This window comes from Metopolophium dirhodum, chromosome 3, assembly GCF_019925205.1.
Source record: "Metopolophium dirhodum isolate CAU chromosome 3, ASM1992520v1, whole genome shotgun sequence".
NCBI classification, from domain to species: Eukaryota; Metazoa; Arthropoda; class Insecta; order Hemiptera; family Aphididae; genus Metopolophium; species Metopolophium dirhodum.
In genome coordinates this window covers 31,775,464-31,787,138 of record NC_083562.1, presented here as the reverse complement: position 1 = coordinate 31,787,138, position 11,675 = coordinate 31,775,464, and the positions used below count along the sequence as shown (strand labels likewise).

The following is an 11,675-nucleotide window of genomic DNA, read 5'->3' as shown; positions in this document are numbered from 1 at the left end:
AGAATTTAAGACCACCAGTCCATTATATCTTAAACCGTGGTTGTAGCCAATATTGTAATAATGTACAGTGGTACCTGAAATACGAGGGTGGAAAATTGCAACCAAATTTGAATTAACTTAGTGAACATCTCCCCAAACATTTGCGTTGCCTACTTTAAATAGTACTTTTACATTTAACAATGATAAAATTATAAAAATACAGAGATGCGTGTGTTAAGTAAATGTGAAGATATAGATACTATTTAGACTACTAGCTACTAGGTGGTAACTTCACATTAAAAAAATAGTAGAGAATGATAATTATTTTAATTAAAGATAAATCACAGATATCTATCATACTATATAGATGTCTGTGAGATAAATATAATTTATCAATAAATATTAGGATCAAGACGGCAAGACACCAAGACACAATTGCTATACGTAATCATTTAATGAATAACAATTTTAACAATCATAAATCATAATACTTTTGGTATTTGTAGATAATTAAATATAAAGTAAAATATTAGGTATACGATTGTATAAAATAATTGTATAAATGCACATCACTATAATAAAATTACTTGAATTTAGATATGCGTGTTTGAACCATTATACTTTTATGAAGAAAAATAGCAAAATAATATAATAAATTATTAACTAGGTACCATTTAATCCATTGGGTAGTTTTTTGTGAATATTATAATGATTCAACAACGGTAACCATAGAAACTGGCCGAGACACGAACATAAGTATAAAAGAAGAAACAATATTTGAGACCTATAATAAAATTATTATAGTTGAATTACTATAGTATGTACTATTGCACTATGTAGGTACCTATGTAAATATTTATAGACTTTATTAAAAATATGGAATCATACTTGGACGAGGTAAACAACAACAGAAATATGGGTATAACAACACTATTGGTAGGTTATTATAAATTATTTAATAACATCTATTAATAATTATATTGTTTCAAAAATGCAGTGATAAAATATGGTAATAGAATGAAAACCAAATATATAGGTATTACATAATACGTAAAGTAGGTAAATTTAAAAAATATTTGTGCATACCTACATGAATATATTATACATGCTTATTTTAGTTACATTTTTTTAAAATATTTATTCTAGTAACTTGGTCTATTAAAAAGAAATAATTCTTCACATTCCCTCAACATTTAAAATACAATATTATATTTTAACCAATTTTAGATTCTGAGTGAAACGATGAATGTATTGATTTTACAATGATGTGTGTTTTTTTTTTTATTTTTTTTTTTATTTTTTTTTTATTTTTTTATTTTTGTGTCTGTGTACACGATAAGTAGTCGAAATAATGCTTCGATTTTCGACTTCAGTATCTTGTTCGATGGGAAAGTGAATATCGTTGGTGCATTGGGGATTTTAATTTCCCAGTAGTTTTCAAAAGCGATGTGAAAAACAAAAGAAAAATTAAGGAAAAACGGGAATTTTTACGCAAAATCGATTTTTAACAAAATCGATTTTGGTTATTGGTGTAACTCTAAAACAAATGACCGTAGATGCATGAAATTTTCACTGGTTGTTTATATTTGCATTTTCTATACACAATACAATTTTGAAAATAATTTGACTTTTTTTGAACTGTTTACGGACATTGTCAGTTTTCAATTTTTTTAGTTTTTTTTTCTATAAATATCAATAAAATTTTATTTGTTGGGTAAAAAAGCTTGAAAATTTAATAGAAGGCTCCTAGGTTATTGTTTCAAAGGCAGATGAAAAAAATTAAAAATCCTTAGTCACAGTTTTTTTTTATACACGTTTAAAGTTCAAATCTTGAAAAAATACGGAAAAATCACGAAAATTTGCAAATTATTTTGAGTTAGAAATTCATAAAAAATTTTCTTTTTAAATCTAAGATTTTAAAATCTAATACAAGATTCCTCATAAGTTTGTCTAACTTTATCAAAAAAAAAATTTCTACAAGAAAGTCAAATTAAATTTTTATGAGCGTTTTAAATTCATATTTTTACAACATTAGATATTCACTCGATTTCTCATGTACCGATTTCCTTATTTTCTTGTAATTCAAAAACGAATAACTGTAGATACATGAAAATTTCACTGAATGTTTATATTAGCATTTCCTATACACCATACAATTTTGAAAATATTTTGACACTTTTTGAGCTGTTTACGGGCATTTTCAGTTTTCAATTTTTTTAGTTTTTTTTTCTATAAATATCAATAAAGTTTTATCTGTTGGGCCAAAAAGTGTAAAAATTTAATACAAGACTCCTGATATATTTTTACAATAGCAGTTGAAAAATATTGAAAATACATAGGCACAGTTTTTTTTTATAAGCATTTAAAGATCAAATTTGGACAGAATTTATCAAATTTATAATTTAATAATTATTTTGTAGTTAAAAATTTATAAAATTTTCAACTTTTATAGCTAAGGATTGAAAATTGAAAACAAGGCTCCACGTAAATAGGTTATTTATAAATTACTTTATTCACAATAATATCATCAAATATACTTGGTAATATCATAGGCTGACTGACCGTTTTCGCTCAGAATCGTTTTTCTTATACAATGATATTATATCATTGAATTCAAATTTAACACCATCCATTACAGTGACCCACTTGTAACCTACTGTACAGCAGAGCGACATCCACTTATCCACCTTTTTTATGCTTAGTTATGTATTTATATAATCTACAATATTGCTATACCCTGCACAAGTAAAATACTAACTTACATTACCAAATGTTGAATTTTAAGGAGGATACCGTCAAAAACAGAAATTTGGATCAAATCACTTCACTTAAATTACAAGCTCCTATGTCTGTAAATCGTTTGTGTATGCTGGGTACATATGTACCAAATCTAGTGGAGCTTGATTTGACAGACAGTTTCCTTCCGTCATTCAGGTTATTTCTACAGTAATAAATTAAGCTAAAGAAAATTTAATTGAAACACAATGTTTCTACACAGAGATTTTGCTTTTAAACTTGATAATTTGAAAGTTTTAAAAGTAGCCTCATGCAACCTAAAGTCATTGGATGGAGTTTGGAACATACCAAACGTGGAAGAGTTATTTGCCTCTGACAATGATATTAGTGACCTAATGCTATGCTCTACACTGGTTAAACTCACCACTCTAGACTTATCTAGGTAGGTATATTTTATCAAATAGGTATCATATTAAATCTGTTTACAATTTTGACTAAAGCAAATTTTATAGAAATAAAATCATGGATTTGACAAGGTTACACTTTTTAAACTTTTGCGAACAATTACAATGTTTATCTTTGTCGGGATGTCCAGTGGCTAAAGTTGAAAATTTCGAGAAAAATGTCCGCAACATTTTACCAAACCTAAATCATTTTAATGGAAATCAAACTTTAGGTAAGATATTTTATATATATTTTATTTAACCAGAAAAAAAAGGTATTAATATTGATAATTTTAATAAAAAGAAATTGAACAAGTTAAACCCAAATTGACCATTGAATCAATAGTTTGTGGCAATATTACTGCTGCATTACGAAGTAGAAAAACCAACTACAGTGGAAATAAGGTAATATATAGGTAATAAATATCTATACCTTTAGAACATTAAGTATAAAAAAAATTCATGACTATATGAGTAGGTAATAAATAATAATAATTATCATGATAAATTAAGTATAAAAATGTAATGTTAGCTAGTGTCGTGTTAATAACACTACAATAGTGAAAATAAATTATTTAAAGTAAAATGTTTCTAGAAATATATAATATTTGATAGTTTGATGCAATAATTTGTTTTATGTTTTATCTAACACAAACAGGTAACAAAAGTACTTTATTTTATAGGATGTACAGTTTGGAGATACACATAAAGTATCAAATGATGACAAGAAGTAAATAAATTATATTATGGAGTAGAGAACAGTTCTAAATTACAAAACTAGTTTAACATTATGGTATTTTATTAATATAGTGATTAAGTGAAATAAAGCGCACAGATTAAATTCTATAGTTACACATATTTTTTTTTTTATTTTCTCAATTTAATCAATGTATAACTTTAATAATAATAACACAGTCTTCACAATTAATAATAATGTTAACGGTTACACATTCAAAACATTATCCAAATTTAATTATACATAAATTGTATCACTAAAAATGTGTAACCTACTTTAACTCTAATCAAATTCTTCAGCGCCTCCTGCATTATCATCTGAATCTTGTTGATCAAAATCAGTCATCCGAACATCTTGATCTTCGCCATACTGAATCATTGTGTTAATAGTATATAGTAAACCAGAAATACTTTCTTCATCTTTTATGTTTAATGGTACAAATTGGACAAGACTGTAGTCTTCGATCATTTTACCAATACATTTAGATAAATACCGATATTTCTTTCCCCAGGTTGTATGATTTTTTACATCAGACAGCAATGCACGAGTATCTGGCTCTAAATAACTAAATTGAACAATTTTTTAATTTAAAAAAAAAACATAAAAATAAATAAAACAAATGATTACTTGTCCAAGTGTTTTCTAGCTGTTTTACTAAGTAAGTCCATTTTAGAAAGAACATTAACATGCGGAAGTTCTAAGTTTATCATAACTGATAAAGCAGCCATTGTTCCTATAATTTAATTTTACAAAATATGTTTAAAAATAATCAAAATAATATTATACAAATGTTAAATGCTAATTCATGCAATTCTTAACCACAAGATCAAATCTCACACAGGGCAATATTAAAATGTTTTTTTCATTAATGATAAGCTTAATGAAATGTATTTTAGAGAGTATGCCATTTTATGCATGATATTATTATAAATTATCGATACATGACAGCAATATGTTGGAAGCAGTGGCGCCGAACCTATAATCCAAGAGAGGCGACCGCCCACAATTTTATTCGATGGGTGAGGGTCTGTGGGTACTCAACTGTGTAGCAACTCCAAATTAATTTTAGTTCGTCACCACTGGTCGGAAGAGATAAACATAATAATGTTTTTAAAAATATAACCTTATATTTTTCAGCTCTTTTACTGTACAAGTTTTAGGCATATTATTTAGACAATGTGCAAATTGAGCTTGACCAATCTAATGATAACCCCCTCCTCCCCTTGGGCCATACCTATGATGGGTGGGTAATACTACCCAAGTAGTATTTAAAAACGTTTCGTAACATTCTAACAAGTAGGGACTCCCCTAAACAAATATTTTAGCTGGTGACCATCAATGTTTATCGGATGATAAATTAATCCAAATATAATATTGTAGATATTTAATATTTTATTAAAAAACTGAAAATAATTAAACCAGTTTTTTTAAATTAACAAAATAACAAAACAGTTAAAAAATTATATTTGAAATGTCATTAGTTGCTTTTTTACATTTAAAGGGCTTTTGTTATTATTAATATCACTTTAAAATCTAAACCCTATTAATTAAGTTTTATAAATATATATTACCAGAAATGAACTTTGGTCCATCTACCATAAACTGAGAATCGATCAACATAACTGAACACACATTGAATCCCCAGTTTTGAAGTAATTCTGCCAGTTGTTTAACAGTTTTCATATGAGTATATAGTTCTATTTGTCCAGGCAAATCAAATAGAATATAATCATCATCGTCTTCACCCAACTGGTCCCTAAGCCAATCTTGATTTTCTATTAAATATCTGTGAGTCAAATAATATTTTGTTAAGATAAAATACTTAACCTGTCCCTAATAGCTTACTTACTCCATACAAAATACCAATCCTCCATTGGGTCCAAAATGCAATATATCATCATCCATAGCATCATCAACGTGAATCAATTCACGAATATCAACAGTTGGAGAGTATTTGAAACGTTCAGCTGCTGGATCCAAATTAACTACCATCACTGAATTTTTTTCATTTTCAATATGTTCTGCTACAGCTGAACAATATGTGGACTGAATAAACATACAATTAATAATTACAATTTATCATTTCAGTAGTGATTTAATAAGACAACAATATTAGGACACAAGGATTATTTATGATAGAAAATTTGTATAAAAACTAAACGTTTGTTGTTAACAATAAGAAATTTTGATTATTTCCAATTTTGTAAAGAGATAATAGGACAAAGGGTGGTTTGTTGAAGAGTTTTATTTTCTAAGCAATTTTAAGTACATAGTACTTGGTATTTTTACAAACAATATTGATATAACTAAAAATACACAAAGAAACTGCACCTATGGCTATATAAACAAAAAAAAATACAAAAATTCAAGTCCAAATACAATTAAATGAGGATAATAAACATTTTACTAAATTAATAAAATAATACATAGATTAGCACTGTAAATTATTAAAAATTTACCTTCCCGCTTCCGGCTGGTCCCATCACCAACTGAGCATACCTCATTGTTTATATTGATGTAACTTAATTTATAGTTTATACAACAAATACCTAAATAATAAATTAATTATTTTTATAGGTAACAAAAATTTGAATTTATTAAATTAAATAATATAAATTACGTTTTATCTAAAGGAATAAAAGATAATAAATAATTGGTAGTATAATATTAATTATAATTATTAAATCAAAATATCAAAATTAGGTTTAACATAGGTAGACAATAATAGCGACTATCTTAAATCGTGGTGGCTAGTGTACTCATATTTTAGAGAGAACAATACTATAGTTGTTTTCGATTCTTATCTTTTGTAGTGTATTGGTGTTAAGCTGAAAAGTGATAACACGATAGTATTAATTGTTCCATAAAACATTTGTTCCAAAGGACTTTTGTTCCAAGATTGGAACTTTTTCCTATAAATTAAAAGGTTTTATTTCAAATTTTCAACTTTTCATTCTTATTAAAGAATTCAAGTATTTAAAGTATTAACTAAGTATACAGGGTGATTCACCAAGCATGCTCACCCCTTTATTTTTCTACCATAATGCAGTTATTCAAAATCTGATATTTTCTAATTGTATTTCCAAATTCTTAAGATTGTTTGTACCATACTCTGTTCGCCGAGAGAAAACGTCGTGGACATACAACTACTACCATAGAACAATACGTGATAACACCATAGTCACGAAAAGTGATTACTCCGATTAAAGCATAGACATATAATATAGAATATAATAAATTATGTCTATGGTGACATTCTTTAATAACACAAAATAGTCGAACAATTTCAAAATGCTTGATTTTTTCCGCCGATCGCAGCCAATGAAACTGCAAAATCGCAAACAGCGACGCTTTTCCGTCGGGATTTTTTCATAGATAATATTCTTTATCTATGGATTTTTTCCAGACTTATTTGGAATCATAGATGTATAATATTATTTATCTATGTTTGGAATAGTGTATACATCATGAACTAAGATAATTTCATATTATCTTAGTTCGTGGTATACATCATAGACTCTATCGTGATTTTAAACCATAGAGTAATGTTAATTATTACATGTTAATTATATGTTTTAAACTACTTTAATACTATAATTCCATAACCTCAAAAAACGTCTGTAGGGCAGCGCTCAATGGCACAGTGGCAAAATTTGGAAATTAATTCGCCTCACGGAATGCTGATAATGTCCGGCCGATAATTACTATTTTGTTTCAATAACAGACAACAAAGTTTACAGTTGACGGTCCCGCACTCCCGCGATATAGACGTTCTTACTTCTTATACAAATTGGCTTGTTATCAAAACTGAAAATATTTATTTCAACTTGAAACTACTTATAATTTCAAAAACGTCATGTCTATGTTTAATTTAAGTGGTTTTACTCCGGCGAATAACGCAGGAAATGCAGCAACGTAAGCGTGTTTATTTTATTTATTTATACTATTTTTAAATACATGCACAAACGCTAAAACACTGTCTTCAAATATTTACCATAATATGTTTTAGCCGTTTCAGGCACTTTTAAATCAAAAATCTATATGTTTATAAATAAATTAATAACACTAAATAGTAAATTTGTACATTGTTGATAAGGGTTTTATTATTATTATTATTAAAAATTGATTATGAAATACCTACATAGTATGTTTGCAATGTTTTGTGTAATTCCTATTTTTAAATTGTTATGTTTTATAATAAGTTATTAATCTAACCAATTTTCAACAGCCCTCAATTTGGATTTGGAACATCGCTAGGAGGTTGGCCATCATCATCAACACCATCGACCACAACTACTTTTGGTAACTTAGGGGCCACTAATAATAAGCAAGCTACAAATACACAATTTTCTTCATTTGGCAATGTAGGTGCTCCAACAACTTCATTATCATTTGGAGCTAATCCTACATTAGCAACAACTACAACTAAACCAGGTAATTTAATAAATTGATCATTGTAAAGGAAAAAAAATAATATTCTAATTTTAATTATTTAGGATTTTCCCTTGGTAACAATGTAGCTTCAAATGTTCCATTAAATCTTTCCTTTGGCTCAACTGCAACTACAGCTGCTACAACTGCTTCTCCGTTTTCACTTGGAACTGCAGCATTGAATGCCAAACCTACAGCAACTCTTGCTGGTACACAATTGACATTAGGAACAACTGCTAATGTAACTACTTCTGCTGCTCCTGGTTAGTTATAACTTAACTTATTTAATATACTAAATGCACATCAAAAACATGTTAACTTTTATATCTACATAGTATAATGATAATGTTTTGACCAACCAACAATTAAATTTTAAAAAAAGTACTTTCCTGTTATACGAGACTACCTTGTTTTTTACAACATCACAATCCTGTTATCTAAGACTACCAATAAAACAGCTGACAAGCTAATTTCCAATTATATATTTATCTCAATACTATTCACATTTTACAAAACTTATTATTAAGTTTGAGACAAAACTAGACTCATTTTATAGCAAAAAAGATGTGGGGAAGCCAAATAATTATGGTACCTACTTGTGTCCTCAGTGGCTTCATTTTAGATTTTTCTCAAGTGGTCGTGAAACACGATTTCTAAATTGTAATATAAATATTGAAAAATTTTAAATCTTAAATACCTTCTGTTATTTAATAGAGGTTTTTTAGAAATTATGGCTAAATTTAATAGTAATTGTTTTGTTTTTAGAGTTTATATTGTATCAGAAAACCAACGCGTCTATATTTCAAACTTAAAATTATAAATATTAATTACTATTATGACAATAATTTTCTAGTATCTGCACAATATTGTTATATATTTTCACCAACAAATAACTCTTTAAATCAGATGAGTGCAAATGCCCACCTTGCTACCTCTCTAATAACGCCACTGGAGTAATAAGAAAAAACTTAAATGTATCACTGACTTTTGATTATTCTTTTATAAATAAAAAATCAATTTCTCCAAAAATATGTCACTAATTTGTATTAATTAATTATTATTTTTAGTTTCTCGTGGTCTTGGTGGTCTAGATACAACTTCAAATATAAACCAAGGTACATTGTTAATTTTAAATTAATACATTTTTATATTAAATTAATCTGTGTTTTTGTTAATGAAATATTTAGCACAAAATAAAGCTGTACCTGCTCTTGAAATGCCTGTGCCTAATGAAATTTTACAATTGGTCAATAATTTAAAGCAAGTATTTTATTTGAAAACATTAATGGTATAAATATTTAAAAACAATCATTATGTTGATATTTAAATAATATCTGTTAATGTATTATGTATCTATATTTAGTTAAACAACAAGTAATTAAAGATATATTTTACATATTGTATGTGGAAGTGTGTTTAAATTCTCATGTATATGTTATATATGCCGTAGCGATAAAGGAGTTAAATTGTTTAGCTTTAGCTTTGATATTAACACATGCAAAAGTATATATCAATGTTAGATGAGATGTGTCGTGTATCATCAACATAATCAAATATACAATACAGTGTTAAGATATGCCTAATGAAGTATTTTAACTATCTTTACAGAGATTTTCTTAAGCAACAAAAAACAATGAGCACTGAATTGGCTCGCATGTCTTCTAAAGGTTCAAATGAAGTCGCAGGTGATATAACATTGTGTCAAAAAAATTTACAGTTTATAGAACATAATTTAGATAAACAAAAAACATCTGTTGAAAAGTTAAAATATGAAACTAATAAGGTATACAAATTATTTAGGTTATATTAATTTAAAATAAAAGGTGATATTTATTTTAAGTAATTATTTATACAATAGTGTTTACAAGATTTTGAAATTGCTCAACGTAATCATGACCATCCAGCAATGGTTCAAACAGATATGGAAACTAATATCAAATACTTTGCCGAGCTTATCAAATCATTACAAGAGAAAGGAAACATATTAAAAAATGAAATTGAAAATACTCAACAATATTTAGCAACATTGCCTTATAATAACAATGTCACGGTGGATGGTATGCTCAAATTTTTTAAATAAGTATCATTTGGTTTCTAAATTAAATTGTATATTAGAGTTGAGAAGAATCGGGGAAATGTATTACAAGAATGTAATTGCATTAGCTGGTCATTTGCACGGTATACACAATGAAGTTCAAGTGTTAAAAGCCAGGCATTTGTCTTTTCGAAGAGAAATTTTAAATGATAATACAAATATTTTTCAACTGAATCAAAATCCAAGTTCATCTAGTTTCTTTACATCTCGTCCGGATACTACTGGTCCTAATCCATTTTTAGGGTTAAGTAAGTCAATAATACAAACATTTAAAAATTTGATTTCTTATGTCTATCTGTGTTTAACTATAAAATTTGTATTTTATTAGATATAACAGCTTCAGCAGCACTTAACTTAGGAACATTTGGATTAGACCAGTCTGGTGTTCTTCAAAACTAAGGTTTGTACAGATTAATGTGAATTAGATCTGATAGTAATATATTTGTGGTTATTTTAACGCCGACCTTTTGAAAATGTTTTATCTTAAGGAGACATTACAGTGCCATTTATTGTATATCTGCTGAGCGTACAATTTACTATGTTACGCACTTGTAAGACTGAGACAACAAATGTCACTGTAACGTCCCCTTTTTTTTTGATTGGCTAATATAGTACTTGGTATATTAAATCATATTCAAAATCAAATAAGTTCTAAATATTTAAAGTATAAAAAAACCCGGTTAGTTCACTAAAATACATATTTCCTACCATTAATTTTGTCTTAAAATGCTTGTTGTTTTAATGTTTTTCAAGCCGTTCAAGATTTATTATTCAACAGTTTATTTCAAATATAGAGATGTTTTAAGAACATAAATACATAAATGAAAGTAAAAATAAATTATTTTTGAATTGTAAAATATTTACAGATTCAAATAGCGTGCAATCAAATTTTGGATAAAACTCATTATTTGGAACGAACACTCAACCAAATAAAACAACACAAATCTAAGGTTTCTTTCCTAGCCATAAATAACAGTTAACATACTATGTTAAGTAAGAGTATAAACTACATTTTATTTTTACTTAATTATAACTTTTATGTTATATTTTGCTTATTTTAAAATAAACGATGATGCTACATTAATTTGTTAGCAATGTGTTTGATAAATAAATTGTTAAAACTTTATTGTATTCAATTTTTTTAAGTATAATAAAATATATATTTGATAGAAAATCAATTTTTTGCATTCAATTCATTAGTGAAGTAAATTCAACATTTAATGGTTATCATTGTCAATTTAAATTACGCAAAACT

At 27.0% G+C, this 11,675-nt stretch overlaps 3 protein-coding genes across 5 annotated transcripts; 2 read left to right on the top strand and 1 right to left on the bottom strand.

Annotated features, from left to right (window-relative positions):
- Window positions 1-759: 759 nt before the first annotated feature.
- LOC132941403 (protein phosphatase 1 regulatory subunit 7-like) lies at window positions 760-3,978 on the top strand. Of its 2 annotated transcripts, none has more exons than XM_061009440.1 (6): window positions 760-915; window positions 2,765-2,913; window positions 2,978-3,157; window positions 3,228-3,391; window positions 3,463-3,563; window positions 3,842-3,978. In XM_061009440.1, the coding sequence occupies exons 1-6, from the start codon at window positions 856-858 to the stop codon at window positions 3,890-3,892; spliced, it is 705 nt and encodes a 234-aa protein (XP_060865423.1). In that variant the 5' UTR covers window positions 760-855; the 3' UTR covers window positions 3,893-3,978. The 2 variants fall into 2 exon arrangements, with proteins under 2 accessions (XP_060865423.1, XP_060865424.1); XM_061009441.1 differs by having other exon boundaries at window positions 797-876.
- A 21-nt stretch (window positions 3,979-3,999) lies between these two features.
- Window positions 4,000-6,709, bottom strand: LOC132941401 (GPN-loop GTPase 3). The gene is made up of 6 exons (XM_061009439.1): window positions 6,515-6,709; window positions 6,354-6,443; window positions 5,744-5,940; window positions 5,466-5,680; window positions 4,522-4,627; window positions 4,000-4,459 (listed from the first exon to the last, which is right to left on the bottom strand). Exons 2-6 carry the CDS (start codon window positions 6,396-6,398, stop codon window positions 4,177-4,179), a joined length of 846 nt encoding a protein of 281 aa, XP_060865422.1. The 5' UTR covers window positions 6,399-6,443; window positions 6,515-6,709; the 3' UTR covers window positions 4,000-4,176.
- An 860-nt stretch (window positions 6,710-7,569) lies between these two features.
- Window positions 7,570-11,598, top strand: LOC132941400 (nuclear pore complex protein Nup58). Of its 2 annotated transcripts, XM_061009438.1 has the most exons (11): window positions 7,570-7,809; window positions 8,123-8,196; window positions 8,263-8,328; window positions 8,391-8,588; window positions 9,393-9,440; window positions 9,513-9,585; window positions 9,934-10,108; window positions 10,184-10,382; window positions 10,441-10,668; window positions 10,749-10,820; window positions 11,287-11,598. In XM_061009438.1, the coding sequence occupies exons 1-10, from the start codon at window positions 7,751-7,753 to the stop codon at window positions 10,817-10,819; spliced, it is 1,191 nt and encodes a 396-aa protein (XP_060865421.1). In that variant the 5' UTR covers window positions 7,570-7,750; the 3' UTR covers window position 10,820; window positions 11,287-11,598. The 2 variants fall into 2 exon arrangements, with proteins under 2 accessions (XP_060865421.1, XP_060865420.1); XM_061009437.1 differs by having other exon boundaries at window positions 7,571-7,809; window positions 8,123-8,328.
- The last annotated feature ends 77 nt before the right edge of the window (window positions 11,599-11,675 follow it).

Coding starts and splice junctions, on each gene's coding strand:
- LOC132941403 (XM_061009440.1), top strand. CDS start 856: ATGGAATCATACTTGGACGAGGTAAACAACAACAGAAATATGGGTATA. Junction 3,158..3,227: donor ACCACTCTAGACTTATCTAG/GTAGGTATATTT, acceptor CAAATTTTATAG/AAATAAAATCATGGATTTGA. Junction 3,392..3,462: donor TAATGGAAATCAAACTTTAG/GTAAGATATTTT, acceptor TTTAATAAAAAG/AAATTGAACAAGTTAAACCC.
- LOC132941401 (XM_061009439.1), bottom strand. CDS start 6,398: ATGAGGTATGCTCAGTTGGTGATGGGACCAGCCGGAAGCGGGAAG. Junction 5,681..5,743: donor GGATTGGTATTTTGTATGGA/GTAAGTAAGCTA, acceptor TTTGACTCACAG/ATATTTAATAGAAAATCAAG. Junction 4,460..4,521: donor GCTAGAAAACACTTGGACAA/GTAATCATTTGT, acceptor TGTTCAATTTAG/TTATTTAGAGCCAGATACTC.
- LOC132941400 (XM_061009437.1), top strand. CDS start 7,751: ATGTCTATGTTTAATTTAAGTGGTTTTACTCCGGCGAATAACGCAGGA. Junction 9,441..9,512: donor AACTTCAAATATAAACCAAG/GTACATTGTTAA, acceptor TGAAATATTTAG/CACAAAATAAAGCTGTACCT. Junction 10,109..10,183: donor TAAAATATGAAACTAATAAG/GTATACAAATTA, acceptor TTTATACAATAG/TGTTTACAAGATTTTGAAAT.